Source organism: Polyergus mexicanus, unplaced genomic scaffold (genome assembly GCF_030449975.1).
Source record: "Polyergus mexicanus isolate NDT 795.1 unplaced genomic scaffold, iyPolMexi1.0 SCAF_15, whole genome shotgun sequence".
Classification (NCBI taxonomy): domain Eukaryota; kingdom Metazoa; phylum Arthropoda; class Insecta; order Hymenoptera; family Formicidae; genus Polyergus; species Polyergus mexicanus.
In genome coordinates this window covers 1275921-1301719 of record NW_027223335.1, presented here as the reverse complement: position 1 = coordinate 1301719, position 25799 = coordinate 1275921, and the positions used below count along the sequence as shown (strand labels likewise).

General features: G+C 33.3%; 1 protein-coding gene and 1 long non-coding RNA gene across 7 annotated transcripts; one reads left to right on the top strand and one right to left on the bottom strand.

The window, feature by feature from the left end:
- Positions 1–905: 905 nt before the first annotated feature.
- Elk (Eag-like K[+] channel) lies at positions 906–24767 on the bottom strand. Of its 6 annotated transcripts, none has more exons than XM_070308045.1 (16): positions 24438–24767; positions 22262–22372; positions 13043–13276; positions 11773–11904; positions 10883–11010; positions 10173–10401; positions 7988–8151; positions 7246–7459; positions 6400–6579; positions 5986–6185; positions 5555–5804; positions 5040–5302; positions 4553–4701; positions 3633–3804; positions 2588–2981; positions 906–1789 (listed from the first exon to the last, which is right to left on the bottom strand). In XM_070308045.1, exons 2-16 carry the CDS (start codon positions 22335–22337, stop codon positions 1587–1589), a joined length of 2988 nt encoding a protein of 995 aa, XP_070164146.1. In that variant the 5' UTR covers positions 22338–22372; positions 24438–24767; the 3' UTR covers positions 906–1586. The 6 variants fall into 6 exon arrangements, with proteins under 6 accessions (XP_070164146.1, XP_070164147.1, XP_070164148.1 ...); XM_070308046.1 differs by having other exon boundaries at positions 907–1789; positions 4553–4704; positions 11791–11904; XM_070308044.1 differs by having other exon boundaries at positions 908–1789; positions 4553–4704.
- On the top strand, positions 1523–5901 carry LOC138939842 (uncharacterized). Its single transcript, XR_011447910.1, has 3 exons — positions 1523–2938; positions 4547–4730; positions 5159–5901. It is a non-coding gene; the product is annotated as an uncharacterized lncRNA (long non-coding RNA).
- Positions 24768–25799: the final 1032 nt, after the last annotated feature.

The window sequence follows — 25799 nt, the reverse complement described above, 5'->3', positions numbered from 1 at the left end:
TTAATGCTAGAATTATTAATAATCTGTTCTGGTTACATACTCTGGTTGAGAAATTGAAAATACCCATATAAAATGTTACATATGACAGTATTATATTTTGTTTGTCTAACTTTCATAAGGTTCAAAGATGTTTCACAAAAAACATTTTCGGAAAAATTCTTTTCTATTTGCACGATGTTGATTGATGGTAAATCTTGAAAACAGGAGCAAATCAATATGCGCAATTAATTTTTCTCATGATTAATAATCCTTGCTTTATCGTCAAATTATAATCGACAATGCTTAAATCTATTCGATTTTACGTCACGATACAATTTTAAATTTAAATTAAGATTTTTAAAACCTTTCGGTTTATTATTTTCCGAGCAGACTTTATCTCTGATATATTCCTTTTCTTTTCTAAGAAAAAAACAACTTGATGGATTTCGATATCAACGTTTATCTGCAGTACAATAGCAGAGGTACGAGCGGAATTGGTTCAGTTGTTGTAGTAAAATTCAACTGTAATGTCAAAGTGCTATTGTGATTTTAAATACATATGCACGCGAGATTTAATTAAAGTCTTCCGATTGTACTTCGAATATGAGTTTGCACACAATATACAATACGATCTTAGATATGATTTGCGCGAAGGATACAAGACAGAAATAATTAGCTTTATGTACTTCCATGAAAGAGATAGAGAATTGTTGAAGGGGGATCAAGTTTTCTTTAATAAGATGTGTATTTATATGGTAAGAACATATTAAAAATTTTAATATTTAAATATATTTTTATTCAAATATTTTATCTATTTTATTCGTCGACTGCAATAAAGAAAATAATTAGATATTGATATACATATGTCTAAATCCTAATGGTAAGAAAAAATGTTTTTAAAATCTACTCCATTTTCGTTTAAAACCAGAGGATTACAAATTTTTAATTTGCTGATATGTATACTTATTGTGTTTTTGTATATCGCGTCAGTCTTAATTTATCTTAAGTTTTTATGAAAAAAGCTCGATGCATTCAAGGGTTAAATATTATATAGCGAGATCATGAAGGATAATGTTAACGAGCGAAGGAAATATAAACGTCAATTGACGAGTAATCCAATGTCACGTAAACGAGCGATTGTTTATGTTACGATGTTCGAAACTAAATTTACATATACGATATATTATCGTCCGTAGTTTGAAATACGAGATTTTCCAATCGATATCGTATCATCGGTTATCCGCTTCCGTTGCGGAATGCGAATTAATGTTTCGCGCGTATCAATGTCGAATTTTATTTTATCAGAAATTATTCCAGTTTTGTTTCCAAATCTATTAGAATGTTTACTATGATAAATATTTAACAATTTGTGATATCGTAATTGACCCCTGCCAATTAAATTGCCTCAAGTCTTTAGCATAAATTAATATTCGCGCTTGATTAACGTATAGATTTATTACGTCTTTAAATCGAAATTTTTTTAAACATTTTATCACAATGCGCAAGAGATCATCATTTTACTGATAAAAATTGATTACAATAGATTTTTTTCCATTCACGTTAATGGATAAATGAATTTTTGTGCGAGCTCGGAATAATTAATTAGCTCAGCTGTCGAACGGATTGAACTTTAATGAGCGTGACTCCGGAAGACGTCGCAACGCCTGATAAAACGACGCGTTGTCGGCGTCGCCGGCGCTAAAGCGGTGCCATAGCTTGTTGTCCGGATCCCAGGCTGAATTGGACGGCCTGTACAATCGAGGAATGTGCGAAGCGTTGTGAGTAATTCCAAAAACGTAGCTGTCATTTCCTGAAATCGGTTCAAATCGCGTCAGCGTCCGACGTCGACGAGAATTCTCGGTGCCAAGTCTCGTGGATATAGTAGTAGATACAGAACAGAGTGTAGGCGCAATTATTGCATCACGATCAACAAAATTTGAGAAGTGAGAAATTTGTATTATATAAACAATTTATATATACAATACACAGGGTATTAAAAAAGGGTCACTAGACCCAAGTTATTTTTTTTTCTCGTTTTGATCAATATTACTAGCTCTCAAAATATATGACTTTTTTTTTTAACACTCTGTACGTATATAGAAATTTTCTTTGCCACAGGAAAAACATGTAAGTATCCACTAGAGAAATATGTTTGAACTGATATGAGTAACTCGTATGCGAGGGGATACCCCGGGTAGGAAGCTAAGGTGAAAGGTATCCCCTTTACGAGATGGACCTCCCTTCGGAAGGTCAAATCCATCATCCGCGCAACCACTTACAAAAGTGCTTCTTATGAAAATATATGCAACCTCCCCGGCAACGACTCTTTCTGTTTTTAGAAAAATATATCTTTCCGCAATATGGGAAAAATTCGGGGGAGTATTTTTTCCTTCGAAAAAAATTCTTTTCGCGGAAAGATTGAAACATGAATTCGCGGAATCGTACGAATGATTATTCTCCTCTATGATGAGATGTATCTCTCTTTCTCACCTTGCTATATGTATTCCGTCTAAGAAGCTTTTTTTCTTCCACGTATATCATCGTTTAAAAAAAATTTTTATACGTATCAAGCCATTGTTTTAATAAACCCCTAGCGGGGTATAATTACCTGTCGTCGGAGATCGCGAGGGTTTTTGGGAAGATTGTTGGGGCGAGCTCGTCAAGGGTGATAAGGGCTCGTAGGGTGGCGGCGGAGGCGAGGACGGCGACGGCGTAGGCGACGGCGGAGGTAGCCTCAGGACGACGTTCGGATCGAGACCGAGGGCTTTCAGGGATCTGCGGGGGTTCGCGCGCACCCATGCCTCGAACAAGTCAACCGGCCAATCCGTCTGCGTCGACACGTCGATCAATCTCGCCGGTGGATTCCAACAAATGGCGTCTGGGGGATGTGATGAGCTCCTCGCAAGAACCCCGCTGCCGTGGCTCGCCGCCGGCGTTGGCAGATTCGGATTACTCTGGGGTGAGCAGGCGAGCATCTGCAATGCTTGAATAGCGTTGCGCACCTGTCGATCCACAATGCGCATCTTTAATCTCGCGACTGATGAGTCCCTCTCTCTCTCTTTCTCTCTCTCTCTTCTTCTTTTTTCTCTTTCTCTCTTGGATAATATAGTTCGATATAAGAAATCACTTTTTCCTCAAAAAGAGAGCAATTTTAATCTTTGTAATAAATTTCCTTCGAGGATTAAAAGTATTAATAATATATTTAGTTTTAAAGAGAGGCGATAAAAATTTTCTAGCACGTCCCTTATAGTATAATAAATTACGTTAAAATAACTTTTTTAAATACAATTTTAACTTTAAATTTTCCAAAAGTAGTGAGAGCATTTCAAAGTTCAAGATCATGTTGAATATTAAAGAAAGATTATTCTCTTTTTCTTGAAGTTGTTTTGTTGGATTGTATAATCCGAAGAAGTTGAATTAATTCAAGTGGAATTGAATTAAAAATTCGATTCTATCAAATGAATTTTTCCGAGTCTCAATTACTTTTAATTTATTTATTCTATTTATTTATTTATTCAAAATCAGGAAGACTCAGAATAGATTGAGAAGTGTCGGTAAGTTGTTGAGTAAAACAATTTCACATTCGCCGTAATGCATTTGCGTCGGATTAAAGTAATGTATATAACGTTATAAGGTATCTGTGTATAAAATACCTCGCAACTGAGCGTCGCAACGTCTTGATGCAACGTGGAAAACTGATTATCTAATCTCTCGACCGATCCTCGAATATGCTCCTCCATAGACTCCTGTGCGATCACCTGCGCTGTCCTTCCTCCTCGTACCAGGACACCTCTCCCCGCTCGTCTCCCATCCCTATAATCCTCCCTGATATACAAAACGCAATTAATTTTGTTCATTGTGCGAATATCCGATTCGAAATATCGAGAGCGCGTTCGAGATGGCATTGAAATCACAGTGCGAGAATTCCAAGGTAAGGAATTTTGAAAGTGGATTACATTTCACTACAATTTATCGATACCACCGGTATCTGAAAAGCCGGATTGAGAGGACGCGATTTTGGGATATTTCACGGTTCTCCGAGCGGAAAATCGTGTTATCCTGTAACTGAGGATCATTTTCTTCGAAAAGGATATAGATAAATTGCAATCGCGTCGTCTAATCCGAGATGTTTTTTCCTTATGTCTCGTTTTTATCTTGCTACTTACGCTGCTTATTCAGAATATTTTAGACTAGAATATAAAAGAGGTATTTTTTGAAATATATTAGATGTATATTCTATAATATGTAAAGAAAAAAAGAAGGATTTAATATATACTCTTTTATATTTTAGCAATACTACTCCTTTCTTGAAAAAGTAGATTGATGCAAAAAAGATGTTTAGCCGAAAGAAGGGGAAGATAAACGAAAAAAGTTTGAAAATTGCTAGATTAACTTTTTTGCACTCTCACGTCTATCCATTATTTCAAGTTTTTTACGTCATTGAAGTTTTTTATCTCCTACTATCGTTTACTTAACGTCCTTTTCCTTTTTTAGCTTTTCCATATTTTCATCTTAAGAAAACTTTCTCTCTATATATACGATCTTCACAATATTTTCCTTAATTTAGATATACCTAAACTTGGCATGTCGCGGACTCGAAGATGTGTGAAGTGGTGATTTGTTCGGTGGTGATAAAGGAGAGGTTTCACCTTCCTCGACTGCATTCTCGTCATCCTCGCTGATGGAGGGCAGTGTCAATGATGGGCCGTTCACATCGGATTCCTGCTAAAATTCCAACGACAACATGATTGGTAAATTCAATGGTTAGAATTTACAACAACAACAACACACACACACACACACACATACACAGTACATACTCTTTCAAATATATCAATATCAAAACACATTTGTCCACTTATTCAGTATAGACACAATTTTTTCTCCTACATAAAATTGAAAGAAGAAAATAAAGAATATTTTCTCAAATGTTTAAATATATCATAAAAAAACTATTTTTCTTTAAATATACTAAATTTCTCTTTTCGTTTTTAGTAACTGGTAGTAATATTTGATGCAACTTTAGCAATTTTTTTATGGAAGTACATAGAGCTAATTACTTCTGCCTCGTATCCTTCGCGCAAATTATATGTTAGATCATGTTGTATATCGTGCGCAAACTCCGATTGATATTCGGGATACATTCGGAGAACCTCGACTAATCCTTGCATGTGTATAGATTTTAGATCACAATATGTTAGCGCTTTGACATCGCAGCTGGATTTTACTACAACGTCAACTGAACCAGTTCCGGTCGTGCCTCCGCCGTTATTTCCGTATTGCAGATGAACATTTATATCGCAACCCACTAAATCGCCCTTTCCTAAAAAAAAAAAAAGAATATCGATAAAATCTGTTCGTAAAATAATTATATGCATCAAATTGCGAGAACTGATTTTAAAAATCTTAATTTGATTTTGAAATTATATTATAACATAAAATTTGTCAAATTCAAGTATTATCAATGATTCGACGGTAAAGCGACGATTATGAGAAGATTATAACGAATATAATTATAACGAATTAATTATAATTATTAAACGAGGTATATTGATTTATGCTCACTAGAATTTACCTAAAATGGCGACAACCATGTCATTTTGCACAACCTCCATGGATCCGTTACATAGATAATAGATGTATGAAAGCGCATCGCCCTTGTGGATGAGAAATTCGCCGGGGGCGCAAAAGTTGTTTCTAATATGGAGCGAGAGTAGCTTTAGACATCCTTGAGCGGCTGTTTCGAATATCGGTAAACTTAAAATCTCACGATGAAGATGCATCGAAACATCTCCTCGCAACTCCTCGGGAAATTGTTTAAGGGTCTGCACAAGAGTTATTTCGTTTTATGATATAATAAGCAAATACAGTAACAAGTTTTAAATTATCTTTTATAGTAGTATGTAATAATATAACTCTTTAAAATTTATTCCAATATATATTATAATATTTTAATAGAATGAAAAAATCTGACCAAAAAAAAAAAAAAAACAGCGCGATTTTTACCTCGTGTATATCAATACCGTGATTTAGCGACCATATGGTCTGAAAGTAATCCTGCATTCGCTGTTTGAGCTCTTCCGGGATTTGATGTAAGATTAGAAAGTCTTTAAGATCTCGTAACTTTGTTTGATATAGGGATCTTCTAGAGTACATTCTCTGAATGATTGCAGTAACGTTACCGAATACCACGGCATGCATTAGAGCTGCAACACAAATCGTACGCAATGTAATTAAATATATTTAATGTTCATAAAATCAAGCGATCTACATATATGTACATGTGCCATCCAGATACCGAGAATACAAATCAATTTTAATCAATTTTTAATTAATTAGCGTATGGTAAAATTTGCAATACTTTGTCATCAATATTAACGATATTAGATGAGTTCGTTATATTAATAAAATAAGACTTACCACCAATCAGCATTGTGCAAATAGAAAAGAATTTTTCCGAGAATGTATTGGCCGAAACATTTCCAAATCCCACGGAAGTTAAACTACTACAAGTGAAATATAATGCCGTTATATAGCTCTCTGTATGCGTAACGTTTTGTACAGATATTTTTAACTTCTCAGCTAGAGTATGTATCCAGCCTAGAACAGATTATAATTATAATAATGACAATATTTCGACGTTTTAGTTTAATCTCTAATATACGATTTTTGAAAAGTCATATCTCTATATCATTTATAAAATACTACCTAACATATTTTTATAAAAATTTGATGAAGACATTATTTGAATGTATAAATATCAATTCGTATAATCTTCTATTATATATTTGTTTTTATAAGATACAAAATTAAAGTTTGTCATTATTTCAAGAATGTATATTTTCCTATTTTTGTTATAAGACGTAATTCTTCTCCGTAGGAAGTTGTCTCAACACCTATCGAGAAACAATCCCTCTACAAATTTTATGCATGAGCTTTCGCATCGATAGAATCATTTCTATGGTTACAAATTCATATATGTATAGATATACTTTCTTAAGATAGTGGTAGATATTGTGTGTACAATTCCTATAGATCACAAAGGCCACTTTCAGATTAGTTTCGATATATAAGACGCGTGCTTGCCCTCGAAGGCAATCTAATTACTTTTATGTACAGCGTATTGCACATTTCTCGTAAAAATGCTATGGCTCTCCGTATAAATGCCGCTGTATATATATATACACACACACACACACACACACATATATATAATTTTGCGATTATTTTAAATAATATATTAAAATTGTTTTTTAGAAAACTCACCTAGGTCCCAATCTTTATCGTTTCGCAATCTTTCCTTCTCGGCGATGACATACCAAATACAAGCTAACCAATGCGCGACCAAAATGAAAAAAAGCATAAGCATCGTTAATATTACCGCGCTATATTGCGAATATCTATCCATCTTTTGTAATAGACGCGCGAGTCTCAGTAATCTCGTGAGCTTCACTAAATGAATATTACTGTGTGCTGTGTCCTGTAACAAAAATCGATAAAGAAAAAATGTGTAACGAATAATCGATACCTCATGTTAGAACTAATTTTATTAACAAGTAATAATTAATTCTGACACAAACACACACGCAAAATATCAATTAAAGATCTGATAATTAATCCTGATATATATAAGGTATCGATTTTCTATTACACATGGGCAAAATTAATTAGCTCAGCCTCTCTTCGTTGGGTCCATGCCTAGCGGAAATTTGAAATTGGTAATTACCACAAAACTAATATCAGGATATCTGCTTATAATACAATACATACTAAGCCCCCTCCCTCCTGCTTTATGTATTAGAATTTAGATTTCTTCATGCTCTTGTTATTATTAAAACGTAGATTAAATTGATGATTGAGAAGCGCTATAAAGTTTTAGAACTAATCTCTCGAAGAAGATCGCAAATTAAATTTTATAGAAGAACTTATTCTGTTAAAGTCAACTTTTCGCAAGAAGTTAATGGACTAGCCCATAAATCTTTCTGTAAGCGGATGAGAATATACCAACCTCGCTGCTGTAAACGTCTGAAGCGTAGAGAAAATCAAACGGCAATGCTGCTACGAGATCAACAAAGAACCAGCCTTTCACGTAGTTCACGGCGATGCTTTTGCTATTGCTGACGACTTCGCCCTTTCTACTCACGTACGTTGTTCTGAAGTTCAAAAGGATATCTGTGGAAGAATAATGGAGTATACATTCGCGATGAATATAATCTTTCGAAATGATCGAAATCTTTCAGAAGCGCGAGACAATGCCCGATATCGTACTATGATTCGAATACAGTATAAATTCATGCGAGATGTCGAAAATTATTAACACAGAAAAGAGACAGATCTATTAAATAAGATTTTAGTTTAAACATTTTATAATTAAATCTTTTATATTTTAATAATTTTAATTACAACAAATTTAAAACTTCGCTGAACAAATTTCAATCATGACGTTTCGATGAGACTCTTCGTTTGCCTAGAGTATCACTAAACATCTGTTTATAAAAAATTGTCAATAAAACACTTTTTCATCGAACAGTAAATATTGATTTCGACGAGACGTGACAATAATCGTGACAATAATCGCAAGCAGATGTAAATGCGGAATCTGTGCCTATACACCCTCTAACTAAATTTTAACCGAAGAGGAGAAACTGGCTTTCTCTCTTGCTTGTTGTCCTGCCGAGTTTCTGCTCGCGCAAACGTATTAAGCAGCTGAACGAAACTTTGGCTTTGTGCGATGAATACCTTTTAATCCCGTTTGCAAATTGGATTTTAGCCGCGAAATTCGCGTTCCACGTCCATTTATCCAAAGTAACTTCGTTTAAAAGTTGCAGACCATTGATATTTTATATATTATACGCCGATACGCGAAATATCGCTATCCATTGACTCTATATTAGTTCTAATATGCTGAAACTTGTTATGGAAAATCTGCCATTAAAAATATTTTGTAGCGCACATTGAAAATAAATACAAAAAGTTTATTTCGATTTATAACGTGGGCAATTTTTTAATGCGAATTTTCTATTCTAGTTTAATTTTACGACAGCGCAATTTTATTTGATAGTTAAAAATAGATACCGGACTGGCGAGAGAGCATATTGAAAATGCTTGTGCTGTTTATTTATTGAAATTCACAACATAATATATATTGTATATATAATATCCGCGATTAATATTGCGGAAAAGCTTACATCAACATTCCAGAATTAATCTTCGGACTAATGCAATATCGCGGACAATTAAAAAGATGTAATCAAAGCATCGGCAATATAATCTCACTTTGTCAAACTATTTTCCAAAGGCAAAAGCGCTTCTTTCCTTTTCATCATCATTAAATTTTCTTTTAATTGACATATTTCGTTAACTTTCTTTTAAATATAGTCGAGATATAAGAGCAACCTTGTTCACACTTAATTGATTTGAATTTACGCTTAAACGCGTGAGTTGCTTTCTCGGTTCCTAGATCTCTTTAACAGATATCGTCGTCTAATTGAAAAGATTCTACGGGAAGTATATTCGAAGAGTTTCGTTTGTCGGCGAGGCAAAGGAAACAACGCTATAACTGTATTTCACAAATATCGCGACGTAAATCAATTGTTATAAAGATATGTATTTCCAGTATGTTCCCGTCGGAGAGAGGCTGCTGTGACAATTGAATCGAAAGCCACTACAGTTATATATAACACAAGATAGAGCAAAAAGAGGGTGGCTGATCGCTTCTCTTGGCTTAACGAGTTCCACGTGTTGCCAATTGAATGAAAGAAATACTTTTTCTTCGTTTCCTTTGCGGAAACATTTCGGAATAACAAGAATGATCGATGTCTATTGTGGGATAACTATATTGGAGATTTTGATTTGTTTATTTATTTGGCATATATATTTTTCTTTTCTTATTCAATTATAATTTTATATAATGCATATATTATATGTGTATGTATATGTGTATTCGCGTAATCTACCGATGTTAAATCGAGAAGGGTATTGGAAGTAGAAAACTAATTAATTTCTTAATAACTGACTTACAATTTTATCAGCGTATCGGAATAAAAGCTTCATGATCCTTTTTAAGTAGCAAATTCGTTTATCTGTCAAAGCGATTTTGAAAGGATTTAAGCAAGAGTCTCGATAGGACGAAGGGATAAAGAGAGGTCTAAAGGATACGAGAGGATCGAAAATCAGAAATAAGGGATACTCACCGATAATGAAGAGTGCTTCGACGACGACGTCACTGACCATGGTAGGCCTATCGGTGTTGATGAAGCTCGCATTATAGGGAACGATTATTGCCACGTAAAAGGTCGCGATGAGGATCAGCCAGTCCCAGCAGGATTTGAAACCACCGTAATGACTAAGAACAAATTGCGACTTTTTGATCGCCGACGTTTTGTATTCTGGTAAAGGCGGTTCGGTTGAATGTAGAAGCGTCTAAAGAAAGAGTTTGTAACATTTTCAATTATATCAAATCTCTCGCGGCGCTATAAACGAATACTATTAGATTCCAATACTATTTTTGTTATATTTCATTTCACTCTTTTAAAAAAATTTATTTAATTATTTTATTTCACTCCTTCCAAAAATTTTTATTTGTATTATTTAATTTTAAATGCAAATCAACATTTATAATAAAGTAATATTACGATGAATGCTAATTTTTTGAAGGATACAAGTTTCTGGTATTTATCGAAAAGCTTTTATATATACAATATATAATAACAATCTTTCTCTCAATTCGCGAGTAAACATAATAATTATTGACTTGCAAAATATATAAACAGTATGTTTATTACTAGCAATAAAATTATGAATTAAAATATATGTATATCGTTCATAGAAATTTGAACTTTCTTGTTTGTAAAAGCAAAAAAAATTAGTAGTAGTAATTTTGAAAAAAGATATATAAACGTACATTGTTTAGCTTAATTTTGTGCTTATTGTCCTGCTTATAATGACCTGACAGTTGATAAAGGACGGCGCGACTTCTTCTCCTACCGTAATTGGAAGGCGGTGCCTCAGGGTCGATATTGCCATTTGAGTCTGGAATTGTACATTGTGCTATTATTGAAGCAGAGAATATGCATATAATCACGTCAAAGCGTTCTAAAAGACAAAAATCTTGCAAAAAAATTGTAATTAAAAGAAACGTATGTAAATATATTTTAAGGAAGCGTTTCTCGACGAAAACAATCTTCTTTTCAGGATCTTTGTTATCTTAAAACGCTTGTAACTATGTGACATCGCGCAAGAGAAATTCAATATATAAATTTATAGAAAGCGACATATATATAACATATATAATAAAAATAAATAAAATCTTTGTAGTATAATAATATTTTTATATTGGTAAATTGCTCTGTGATCTGTGGATATCAAGAAGTTTGTTACCGATTAACACAATCTAATTAATGTTACTATTAATTTATAAAAATTCAATTCGAGTGCAATCATGTTAATGACAATGTGATATAATCCAATGGAATAAAAACTCTCTTGACTTGAGCGTGAGATTAAGATCGAATATGAATTTTTCAGTGTATCAATCCAATCATTCACTGATGTTCGGCCACAAACTTCGATCTTGCAATAGCAATTCATGCAGCGTGTTGCGTGATCGCGGTGCTCGAAATGTGAATCATTAAAACGAGTGAAAGAAAGACGTAAAGGGCCAAATTCCTACCCGTCCTGCGACGCAAATTCGAGTCGTATATTTTGGCACGACGCATCGTGAGAACGCATCATTCCTCATTAAAATCGATCCACTTGCGATTTATTTAGCAGCGAAGCATGGTTAGAACTCACCACTATCGTGCAACTCACAGAGCTGAAGGTTCTTTGTGTGCGTGATGTCTTTGTGCGAGGCCAGGAACAGAACGACGTCGCCCTTCTCGTTTTTGATCGGAACAATGTCGAGTAGGCAATCGAATGGACTTCCTGCAAGCCGAAAGGGACCGTTTACCGAGAGCAAGCGAAATCTAGATGATATGGTCGGTCATCAATTTTAGAGCAGACGTCCGTAGGGATGCGAAACGATGAATTACTCGCTACTGAGAGCCTTTTCGATAATAAGTTTTGATATTTGTATCCTATATACTGTGCAACGTAACACACGCGAGTTGCACAAAAGGAACACAGCGCGAAAAGTCAATTCCATTTTTTAAAAGCAGATATTTTCGTTTCAAAGAATCGCGAAACGCGTTACAAAAAGTAGAGAAAAGAAATATTTATTATATTCAACATATTTCCGTTTTTATATATTTTTTTTATATAAAACACTAATCACACCAGATGGAAAAAAATATTTAATTAAATATTTTTCGGTGTAATAGAATTATTACGAATGTTGTGAGCATCGATGTGGTCTGTAATAGGAATATCGTCATATAGAAGAGGATTCCTATTGCCGTCACATTCCTTTTGATTCTTTATTTGCGAGATATTCTTTTCTCGTTGGAAAGTGGGTTTTCGTCGATAAACATTTGTAGCTTTTATTTACTATTACTTTTATTTTATTTTATGGATGTGTTCAAAATAATAAATTGTTTTTCTTTTTCTTTTTTAGAAAATAAATTATCACGAATGTACGCATACTTTTTGTAATGCATAATTAAAAATTTACGTGAATCGACAATTAATTTAGTTAGTAGTCATCATCTGAGAAATAAATAAGATCAACGTAATGACACAAAGTAACATTGCGGAAGGCGCATTCCGGTTAATTTTAACGTAGACTGATTTTCCTCGTTACGCGAGAAAAAAGTGAAAAATGCCAGTAGCGCTCAGATACAAGATTACTTCATTTAGTTTCGCATCGTGAGTTTTCTTTGAAAATCGGATTCTTTAATATTGCCTAAATCGATATGTTCCTTCATCGCATTTGAAATATCTTTTGGATATACAGAGTATGATCGTTAAAGATTTTGCATCCTTTGCCGCTAATTATTACATTCTTTATCTATATTATATAAAACTCTATAATATTAGAACGTTTTTCCCGTTAATAATATGTTCTTCCCTTATCAATAATAGCTTCTCTCACATCCCAAGAGATCGGAATGTATCTTAAACTCACCGTTCTTCTTGTAGAAGACAACTTCCATTTTCAATTCTGTCTTGCTCTCGAGGCTCTTGTCGATCATGGCCTTTTCTTCCTCCTTCGTTTCCGGCCCGTAGAGAAACTTGCAAGCACAGCCCTTCTGCATGATTTGCGCTCGTGCGAATCCTGTCAGCTCGCAGAATCCATCGGAGCAATAGACAATCGGATAGATCGACGGAACCTGCGCATTTCCCAGTACAAAGTTGCTGTCTGCGAACAGAAAAGAATGCGATCAATCGTAATTATATGGTTAAAAGTGCGTTTTAAAGAGTTATAAAAGTTAATTGTCAATATTGTATAGATTGTTATAATTGCGTTAACGAAAATATACGATTCGTTTATGACATGGAAAAAAATATTGAAGTGATTCAACATTTGTATCATCATTTATTTTATCGAATAGAATCCCCTTAATATAATATAAAGTTCCTTTCAACATTACAAGGTATATCGAAAAAATATATTGCGTAACGTGCCAAAATGTTTTTTATTCTCGATTTTGGATATTCTTTTTTTTGTATTATATATTCTCTCTTAATCCTGTTGTAGAATATATTTACTTATACGCTGTATAAATGCACGCGTATAGGGCCTATATGATGCGAAAGTGTACTTAAAAATCTGACATTTTCATCAAACGCGCCCCCCAAAGGAAAGGACATAGTTTTCCCCTAGAGATGTATTTTTAGCCGTTAACCCTTTACGATTCAACTTCCCCCATCATTCGTGCTAATTCCCATTTTCCGCATCGCATGAGGGATAGTCATAATCACATCAAACGATGCGGCATCGTTTCCGGACTTATTTTTACAATCGGATCAGAATCTCGTGTAATAATACACGACAATACAAAATGCGCATCCTGCATTAGTGAAAATAATGTTTCATACATGTTCGAAAAATCTTGTGTGCGTTAACTGCAATCCAAAAAGGAAAAAAAAATCTATACAACGGACGGCTCATTTGGGAGAAATTATATCGCGTCAGCCTGCAAAAGTTAATTCTGGGATCTCTTTGGTGTTGACATCCGTAAGTGTAGCAATTTCCACATTTGTGCGACACGAACTCGTTTTACTAATAAAATTTACGCTTGGAAAAATGCGCATGTTTACAAAACTATATCGCGTTTTCAGTCATCGCGTATTAATTTATATTAATTAAATTGTATCTCTCGCGAGTTATGCGAATATGTTTGTTTCCAGTGTAAACTCACATCAATACGTAAGATATTGATATGTAATGTTCAAAGCAAGCGCAATATACGTGACAAAAAATCTAGCATGTAATAAATATTGCGATAAATAAAATATTGTAAAACACACATATTCGTGTATCTCGATATTTAAGACAAACTTTTTTATCGTAAATAGGAGGCGTGATTTGGCACGGCACAAAATGATGGAAACAGAAAAGAATTTCAAGGCCAAATGCAATATTAAAAAATAGCATCGCTTTTACCCTTATTGTTAGAGATTACGATGACGTCAGAGTCATTGACAAAGCTACCGTTCAATGAGCTGAATAATCAGATATGCAACGTTTGCATCATGCATTTTTTTTCTGGTATGCCATCAGCATTTTGGTTTTATAGTTATTCAGATATATGCATTTTTTATCATTTTACAAAACTTTTAGATAACATAACAATTTGAATCGTCTTTCTTAAATATAAAATTAGAAATATTAATCTGAAAGTTGGGTAAATGGTAAATCGATTGCAAACTTCTAAACGATTATTAGTGCTACGGACAAACGAGTCACTCGGGGAAAAGTCTGCGTGTAGTTTCCCTAAAGCCCGATCGTTTCAGAGGTAACACCAAATAATTACGGAGATCCCAAGGGGGACTTTTAAACTCTGAGTAAATTGCGTAAGTTATAGTTAGAACGGCTCATCAAATGAAATAATTAATTACTCTGTATCAGAGCATCGATCAAATCGCTTTTCACGAGAGGCAGTTTTTCATTCGCGCATTATCAATTGGTCTCGATTAACGATCTCTCTGTATCCGATTTTTAGAGAAATTACGTAGGACTCAAACACGGTTCTCCTACGTAATAAAATTTTTTAGTATTTCTAAAGGGATGTATCAAAACACGCAAAGCAATAGAAAACGTAAGCTTTCTTCATTTTTCAGAACAAATATTTGATTATTTAAAGCTTCAATAACTAATGTTTAAATAATCTGAAGTTTGAAGAGTTGTTGATTTCACGTTTATAATAATAAAGTGGAATATTTTACAAACAGAAATTCCAATTTATTTCAAATTGCATGCGTATGATTATCCTTTTCATTATTCCATCAATTCAGTATATTTGCAATATCTCGAATTTTGCAGATTGGGTTAATAAAAAATATGTATCTGCTATATATTTTAATCGTCAATTTTGTGACACTCTCGTAATAATTATTTATTAGAATTTATAAACGCCTATTGTAACGTGAAAGAATTTTTTGTAAAAAAGTGTAAAAATAAAGAGACAATTTATTATAAATTATAAAATTATAAAGTAAAGCGTCAAATTAAACCATTTAATAAAATGAAGACAAAGAACAAATTATTATTAACATATTTATATAAAAGAGGGAAAGAGGCGATCAAATACTATTATATTTTATATTATACATTATACATATAATTTTTCGATAAAGAACAAATTTACATGTAAATTGAATTACAACAATGATTTTAAGATAATTAGCGGTGAATTAGCATGAAAATAGAAAATAACACGCGATACATTCGTTGCTATTATTTGTTGAAGTCAGTCACGTTTTCCATATTGTCTTTAGCTCATAGAATATCCACAGATTTCAATATACGTGATATTCAATTAAAAATAATAAATAAGTAATTACTTTATATAGCGCCAGTTTCAGTTGCATTTCAATATTTAATCGGAATAATATCATGATTATCATGAATCACAGAACTAATATAAAGTATAGATAGTAGGTGAGTTTGTGTAAACCTCGTCACGTTTTGCTTGGATTTAGTTATAAGTAAGTTCAATTAACAATAAGGATAAAATTTAAAAGGATAGTTTTATAACCAGTGAATATCTTTCTCCTTGAATTTACATAAAAGACGTTCCCGTGAAAAAAAAAATTCAAAGTGCAAACTTGGAAATTTGTGCTATCGTAAAGAGATTGGGGGTGAGATTGGCGACGCTTAAATGGATACGTACTTATTATATTTAAAACTTAAAGTAAGTGACGATGTGCGAGTGTGACCGCTTGGTGACAATGTGTCATTAGTTGTTGTACCCAAAATATGAAGTTCGTTCAAAACTTCTGCTAGGAAGCAATCTAACTTAGACCAATATTCATTTTCGAAAGAGTTTACGGAGTATTCTTGCGTGAGATATTCTTGCGAGGTTAAAATATATTATCAGCGTAAAGCGCGGGTCGATATTATATGCATATAGTTCCTTCTCGATATTACACGAACGGTTATTGACCTATCCAGGGAACACTATTCCCCTATTGTTTTCCATCCTTCTATTTTCGGGATGTAACAGTGGATGCACAATTCACGTGACAGACGTAGATGGTAAGTGATGATAGATGCACGTCTGCAGTTCGTGAAGTGCAAACTAATTCGAAAACGGAACAATCAGCCTCGCTGTCTCTGAAGTATATTTGAAAATTTATTACCAAACTCTTATAATTAATTGGAAAGAAAAAGAGAGATATATAATGTATATACCGCAAGTTTAATTAAAAGACGATGATAACGATGCGTTTTTTATTTAGACATTTCATATTCATGATTACATTTCGTACAACTTGTGATTCATATACAAGTAAAGAGATATCGCGTCAAACATCATGATTTTAATTAAGCATTTAGATGATTATTTATATCAGTTTGTTGAGTTTGGAATATTTTTTTCATACATTCTTCATATTAATATATATTATTCGTCTTACGTGGCAATTTTTAAAATATTAAATAAAATTTTATATGTGGGTAAATATATTCTTTCCCGCAAGGAGATAAACTCCTGATTATACAAGAGAGATGTTGTCACACAAATTTTCCGCTTATCAAGGTAATTTCAAGGACGGAAGAAAGATTTATTATTCACGCGAGTTTATTATGAGTGCTTGGTAATCTCTGCTAAGGGAACAATGAATCGTCGGTTTTAATCTTACCTTTACAAAATTTCAAATACGAGGGAGAGAAGAGACATGTCAAATATTATCTTCGTATCGCGGTTTAAATCGATTTTCATTTTCCATCGCATCGTCGCAAATCTTTAAATAGAAAAATCCGAGATTTTGTTATCAAGTGAAATTTGAGTCGTGTTTGCATATAATCTTAACGTAAATCTTAACTATACAATGAAGACGGATTCTATTTAAAAGTGAAAAAGATAATTGTTTCAAGAGATATTCTACTGAATAATATAAAATTTTAGGTTGTTCCCAATACTAATTGTTAAAATTATTAATATTGCAGTTTACTAGCATATATTATTGTTGCTCAATAACATGTTAAACTAAAAAATATAGTATTTAATAATTTTATATAAACATTAATATGTTATATAATGTATTTAATTTTTCTCTCTATTTATTATGTATTAAATATTGTAAAAGATTTCCAATATTTTCTATTGTTAACAATATGTTATAAATATCGTTCGTAAATGCGAGACTTATGATAAACAAAAGAATAGAGAATTAATATTTCTTATTAATCGAGAATCGAAACAGTTTTCATCCTTCAAATAGATAATGGAAGATAGCTTTCATCCAATCTATACCTTTTCATTCGATACCCTCGCTTTTTTCCTCATAAGAAATAATAGCTCACCCTTTGCATCACAATGTCTTCTTGGCGAGGATATCAAGAGATTAACCTTGGGAAACACGAAACCTAAAGCCTATAGGATCCCGTGTGACCAACTTTGTTCCTTAGTAACATTATTTTGTGGGATTTTTTTTCTGAGAAATAGAACCCCGCGATTCGTTTGCCATATCGCTGGTGTCCCCATTTTAATCCAATTTTTTTTTCTGTCGACGATTGAATACAAATGTTCTCTACATTTGTAATTTCAATATCTGCAATTACGCTCAGTAATACATATATGTATTATAAATTACATAAAAAATTATAATGTTTGAGCATAAATGAATTAAAAAATTATTTAATCTTGTTTATATATCTTGTTTTTTTAACAATGAATTCGATTGATTGATTTCTTTTGTTCTTACATCTCAAATAATTTTCGTGATTGTTTCAATGAACTGTTTATTATTGCAATCAATAGAAAAATCGCAGATAGATATGTACATCGTTCTATCGTTATCTTTTCGCGCGTGTCAGTGGCCGTTATTATTTATGATAAGATATATAAGTTATATTTAGTGATCATCTCATTATCTTCGTCGGTTGGATCGATACCTAGATTAATTATCGCTTCTTATCTATCGAAGAGTGTATTGGCTCCAATACAGAAAAATTGTACATTGTATCAGCGAATCGCTGATATAATGTAATATACGCGTGTACAATAAATTAAGTTTATTGTTAACGTAAAGTTTCTCTGTTAAAGAATTAATTACATCGTAACTCTGTAAGAGCAGTATTTGACGAATTTTGCATATACGTAAATATATTGCAATTTTTAATTTTCATTGATATGCGATATTTCTTAACTGATTTTAATAAATGTGTATATGTGTATATATGTGTTAAAATATATTTTCATTCACGTGTCATAGCAAATAATCAGGCGGTTACGCGTGAAAATTGACATTTTGTCAACACAATTTTGCGAAAAATTTTATCGGGACATGCGAATTATATTGTCACAGATCTTCACACACACACACAGACTGCGATGTAATCCGTTTAGATAATTTTCCACTAATTACTTTCATTCTTAAAATCTCTTTAGTCTTAAAATCATTACTCGAAAAAAACACACAATGGTTCTTTAAATGCAAACAGATTAAACGGTGATTCAAGCTATTGTTAAATATTGATCAAACATTGTCGATACAACCCATCTCATGTCACGAGAAATGTAAGTGATCGTAGCAATTAACGTGTTAAAGCGACACTTTGAATATATAGAGACACGATACACAAAGCCTTTGAAAATTATCATCGCGATGTTGTACATATACATGTAACATGGTATGAACAAAACTTTTTGATATCACAAAATAATACATAGTTCAAAATTCGCTTCGCGAGTATGTCAATGTCGCGCAATGCTCAAACGTTCAAACATTGTGACAGCTACGATAGCGATTCGAAACGGATACATGACCCGAGCACCATCGCGAATGCAACTAGAAGCTGGAAACTGATCGAGATATTGGCTCGCGTTTTGCATCCGTTTGTGCACCTATCTCCTTTATGATGTTCGAATTCCCGTGCGTCTTTAAAACGATTTTCAAGTCGAGAGCATTATGTGATGCGCCCTAGTTATTGGAAATTTATATTTCACATTACATTTGTGTATGCGGTAAATGAATGCCACATATGTATTGTATAAACGCGTGTAAATATTATATTTATAATATTTTATACGAAGTTCGTACGTCTTTCATCTAGCCATTTCTAAAATTAGAAAAATTACAAAGAATTGTACGCTTTCGCGATAAATATTCTAATATTGAGTACAAAATATTTGAGAGAAAAAAAAAACTAGTTTAACAGTAGAAGCCTCGAAATGTTCAAATAAAAAACTCTCTTTGATGAAAAAACTTTTATGATGCCTTCACATATACATCAGTTGTATGTTAAAAATCAATCAAATAAAAATTTCGCCGTTATTTGAACTATATCATATCGAAAGTTATAGAGTAAAATAAAAATAGTAACTGTCATAATTGTGATATTTATCGAATATTTATCGAGTTTTCGAAAGACACGCACAGCTTCTTTCTTTGACAATGCGATAATGCACAATTAATTTAATTTATACAATAATTTAAAATTGTATTCGCGATATTCCGCGTTCTATACATTTACATAAAAAATTATAACAATTATTAATACAAGTCGGACCATCAGGACAATCTGACATAATGGATACAATAATAATAATTTTATATACAAAAAGTTTTTAGTACAAAATACATATATGTTTTGTATAAATGCGCGTATATTTATAGATCGTAATAATTAGATAAATAATAAATATCCAGATTTTACAATTGATACATGCATAGATGCATAATATGTGTATGTGTATGTCTGTGTGTGTAGTGTGGTAATATTAATATAATACACTATTTCCTTTTATTTCTATCACGCAAAAAAAGTTTTACCTAATATACATATATATTATGATATGATATATATTTCGAATATACATCGTATATAAAAAATGTGTCTCTTTATTATAATGTCATTTATTGCACATAAAAAAATTTTGGCTTCGTAAGTTATATGATACATTAATAATGGCATATTTGAACAGTATACGAGATGTATCTCGCTTTTTCGTGCAAGTACTTTATAAGGATTAGAAGGCAAATATGCAACTTTTGAAATAGAATCGATTCGATCGCGTCGATTCGTGGCGCCGATGTAGCATTAATATTATATGCTTTACCGTCGGACACATGGTAAAACGCAAGGTCGATGGTCGCAAAGTTTTATCACGTGTTCACCGAGCGAGGGGTTGTTCGTGGAGCGTGCATACAATGCGTCGATATGACAATCGAAAGAGAAAACGTGACGAGAAACATTTTCAGTTTCGCAAAGAGGAGGAATACATATATTAACTTAAATATGTTTGGAATAATTCAGAAAGAATAAAAAAATACGAGTAAAAAATACGGTAAAAAAAGAGTATATAAAGGATATATAAAAGAGACAGGGAAATAAATTGATAAAATGAGAAGAGAATGTTAATTATAGGGGGATACAATTATGCTATGACAAATTGAATACATTAAACGTGCAATCTTATGTAAAAATGTCGGCAGGATTTCTTCAGGTATCGTGAACAGAGGAAAAAATACGCTGATACTTATTAAAGATGCAACTCTAACTGTAATTCGCTTAAGATGACGACGTTGGCGATCCACCGCCTTCTTCTTATAATTGGATTCCTCTCGTAGCTGGTAGGTTCAAAGTTTATATATTGGTGTTGGTACAATTTGACCGAAAGTTAGGTGTTAACTAACTTGTGGGTGCACAGGATAGAATAGAAATCGAGTGAAGATTCGCAAGAGATAATCGAAGTATTTGGGGTGAGGAGTGTACGATCACTCACGTGCAGGAACGTTACGTTGTATCGACGCACAAACCTGCATGGATAATCTTTAGAAAATTAATTTTCTCAATTTTCTCGAATCAGACAATATTGTCGCATCTACCATTGTCGATAAAAATTCGGAAAAATTATTAGATTTTGCGATGCATTTATGTTTTGTTCAAAACTTTAAGTATAAAATCTTGTGCGGTTTTCTAATAAATACAAAATTTTTGGTGCTTCGAGAGAATTTGTTTTCATTCATGCAACGTGTTGTCATCATGATACTACACTATACATTTAGCCCATCGATATCCTATGCGTTTCGCATCGTTAATGTCTCCGCAGTTTAATGCCGATGCACGCATCGAGACGTTAAGGGAAATTATGCGATACGAGGACATTGATTTAGGCAAACTCGGGCGAAACTTCAATGTATGAAGCGGATGAACATCGATGAACTGAATCGCTCTATTTTAACGTTGCTGTTTATGAATAAGAAAGTGTAACACTACACAATATATTAATAATCTTGTAAATTTTATATTTCATTATATTATATTTCATTTTTTCACATCGACAGAAGTGGAAATCGAGACGTGGCGTTCTGAATATCGTTGTTTGTATCCCCAGTAACATGCGAAGAGAACATAGGGGAGCGCACCCTTCGTATATGAGGATCAAAGCTAAAACGAAATAAGGGACGACTCCGGCATTTTCGCGAAGCTTTCGCTTACCGTTCCTCGATTTTTAAAAAGAGTTCTACAAATAAAACTTTCTCGCAATTTATAAAGACAAATTAGCGCGTATTATTTACGTAATGAAATGTACAGATTGTGTCCTTCATTTAATAAATTAAAAAATTAATAAAAAGAGAAAAAGAGGGAGCTAATAAATGGCCATCTAAATTTTTTCGCGAATTTACATACGAATATACATACATACAATAGAATAGTAAGAAAAGAACTTACGGGTTCCATCGAAACGAGTCGCGATAGTATCCAAGAAAGTATTCTGTGGAGCGAGGAGGCCCTTCCTGACCGGCATTGAGGCCGCTCCACCGCGCTGTTAAGCGCACGAACCTGCGAATATATAAAGTAAATTGTAGTGAAACTGTTATTCATCGAAACAATATTAGGATATATTAAGACGTAAGAAGCATTTCAGACACGGCTCGTGATATTCGCGTACGCGTCCTCAGCAAAATTCCCACGTCCGTATTGAATAGAATTATAAATTATGACCACAAGGTATTTTATGGAAATATATACGATCCATTGAAGAATTCCGTAAGTCAATTCCGTAACGCCAATCGAAGCTCTCCATTTAACTAGACAAAGTACCATTATAACGCGATTCCAATTCGATACGATAAAATATTTTCTGGAACTAATCCAATCGTTTCTATTTTCCGTGTAGCCGAGAAATCATTGACCGTTCGCGAATAACCGGGTTATTACGATTACGTCTTGCGGTCTATCTCGGAAATATGTATGCAAATTAGACGCGCTCGTTATTACATGCCTCGCGGCATTTGTATATGTAATAAATGAATTATGAATTAAATTAAAATGAAAAAACCACACACATCCGTCTATTTATATTCACAGCGTATCACTTTTATCCTCAAAGATGAATCACAATATTAATTGGTATCAATGTTTTTAATGATTATATATATAAATATATAATAAAATATAACCCGTTAGATAAACCTATAATTTTATTGCTATAAATACATGATCGTAAAAGTTTTTAAAATGTTTATATAAATCAACGTACAGGCGTTACAAATTGTAACACTCTGAGAATGCGTATTAAATATTTATAAATATCGATGAAGTCGTCATATTATTTATCGATAAGAGAAATTTTACATAATCTCAGTGCTCCATGTATACGCATGATTTAGTATAAATTATTCCAACCTTGTGCGCTGCATATATACGACGCTCTTTAATGCCTTCGGAACGAATGGGGAGTCCCGTGTAGGTTTTACAATTTTTCACTTTCGCGAAAATGTCTGATACAGATTTCCCCTCTTTGGTAATAAAAAAAAAAAAGAATTGTTTACATTTTTTATCAAAATTTCTATTCTTTTAGAAAGGGGTGGATTCCAACTATTGAAAAAATCTTTCTTTCTGTCTTAAATACGTAAAAGTAAAAATAACAAAATGTATTAGTATTGAAATATCAACGTATCTTAGCACACAATAGAGAAATTGTATGTAATTTACATTCATTTGTAAACACTTGTATAAATCAAAATTTAATACATAATCGCATGATCCATGTAAAACAGAAAAATCGCACATTATTCAACGATTTATCCAACTCTGTATTGAAGTAATTATATTACAATAATTACTTACATATGCTGAATCAATTAAAACAGATTAATCCACAGTTATGAGAAATCGTATCTGATATTCAAACTTGCATAATATTTTGCGCACGATAGATTGTATTAAATAGACAATATTAATTATTTGTGTTAATTATTTCTTCATGTTAATTATTCAATCTAAAAAAAACTATTCATAAAACTAATCATTTTCTACACACGAAAAGAATATGAAAGATTTCGCCTAATTAAAAATCCTTAATTTAACGAAAATAATGATGTTTGCGAACAGTAATGTTCTAAAGAATTAATTATTGAAAGGAAAATTTATAATCTATTTAAATAATTTATATAATAAAATAATACTGTTCTATATTTTACGCTGCATGTGACATTATACAATGTGTGACAATTATTATTCGTTGTTTTTTTTTTCATTTCGACAGCTTTTTTTCACTAACGGGTTATTTATTGATCCGCGAAAGAGATTACAATTCTGTTTTTGAAAATTATGTGTATGATGTTCTTGTTGTTAATAAAAACTTAAATTATATTTAAAAAATTATATCGCGTATACCAGTTAATCATAATATTAATATTGATTGAAACAATCTTGCGATTATTATTCATTAAAGAATAAATTATTTTTTTACATTTTCGTGCGTATGGATGCTTTCTGAACATGTTCTAATCTCGATGGCATATATGTCTGCGTGTATATATGTACGTGCACGCGTATAATCCTTCTATTCTGTAGCAATGTGCATAATTGCAGGAAGACTTCTTTCCTCGATAATACCGACCTTGTCGAGAAAGCGAGGCTTCCGCTCACTGTTCGAGCATCTTCGAGCCACCACCACAAAAATTTATATCACACCCGATCTCTCCTCGTTCGCTTCGAAATTGAGAGACGATCACGCACGTCCGTCAGTTCGATACACTCGATGCAACACCCGATCGACACCGCGATGACCAGTACAACTCGGAACGCACACCGGCCGCGCGAATCGTACGCTAGCGATCGCGTAACTGACCGAGTCTAGAGGGAGAGATTCCGTCTCTATCCTGATGGCCCGGGCTCCTGGCTGACTTGCGCCCCTCGCACCTCGAAGCGCAACATGTGGTAAACCGTAGGTAGGTAACTGACACACGCGTATTATGTGTAAGCGAAAGCACGAGTGTGTATGCGTCTCCAATAAGTGTGCACCCCTCTCGCGAGACGCTCCGCTCCAGCTATCGTAGGGGTTGCGTGCGTGCGCGCGCGCACATCATCCCTTTTCATACGCGCGCGCGTGTATCTCAAAGATCTGATACAGTCATTACTCGAGCTGGAAATTCGAGATTTCAAGTTTTTTACATTCGTAGAACCAAAGTTTCCTTCGTCTACGAATCGATGATTCGCATGGATAGAGTAACCCGTGCGATTTTATATCGCGTGATACAATATTGTATGTCTAATAAAATTTCTGCACAAAATTGCTATTTTATTTAACTTTTTAAACACATAGATATTATTTAATCTGCGTTGATTGTACGTATAAATTGAAAGGAATCGAAACTTTCTCGAGAAAGTTCGATTATTGAATCTCTCGAACAAAGATCAGCACAGTTCATCACCCTGTTAAAACAAAAGCTTACCGCGCGACATTGATAGATCACCGGTGGAGAGGGAGAAGGGGGATATTTTCTTTTCTTGATACAACTTAAGAGAACATCCCTTATTTCATTCACTCCATAAAAGAATATCTGCTGCATTAAATATATTTTCTACTTCGTTCAGCATTTGAACAACACGCGTTACGATACTTTATATGGCTTATTGTTAGCTTATTTTTGCGACGAACATACCTTTCTCTAACCGAAAAAGTCAAACTTTTTATACATTTTTTTAACGCATCATAACGAGAAAAAAAATTTGGATCTTCAATTCTATTATGCATAATACAATGTGGAATAATCTGGAATGTAAAAATTATATTCAGCAGGGGTAGATCGACTTTTACGTGAATAGGAAGGCGTCCGTTCGCCGCGCCGCACCGCAACGAGGTCTACATTGAATAAAGCGTTGCTGCAGGTCAGTTTGATGGTATTGTATAACGTGCTCATACCGAAGAGGGTCGATGACTGTATTCGCGTGCTAGTCCATCATGAACAGGCCACGCAAT

What these genes read in the sequence shown, in the direction of transcription:
- Elk (XM_070308044.1), bottom strand. Translation starts at nt 22,337, where the DNA reads ATGCCGGTCAGGAAGGGCCTCCTCGCTCCACAGAATACTTTCTTGGAT. An exon ending in CTGTGAGTTGCACGATAGTG is followed by an intron (nt 11,011 to 11,772) that starts GTGAGTTCTAAC and finishes GTACAATTCCAG; the next exon opens with ACTCAAATGGCAATATCGAC. An exon ending in CTCGCGATCTCCGACGACAG is followed by an intron (nt 1,790 to 2,587) that starts GTAATTATACCC and finishes AACCGATTTCAG; the next exon opens with GAAATGACAGCTACGTTTTT.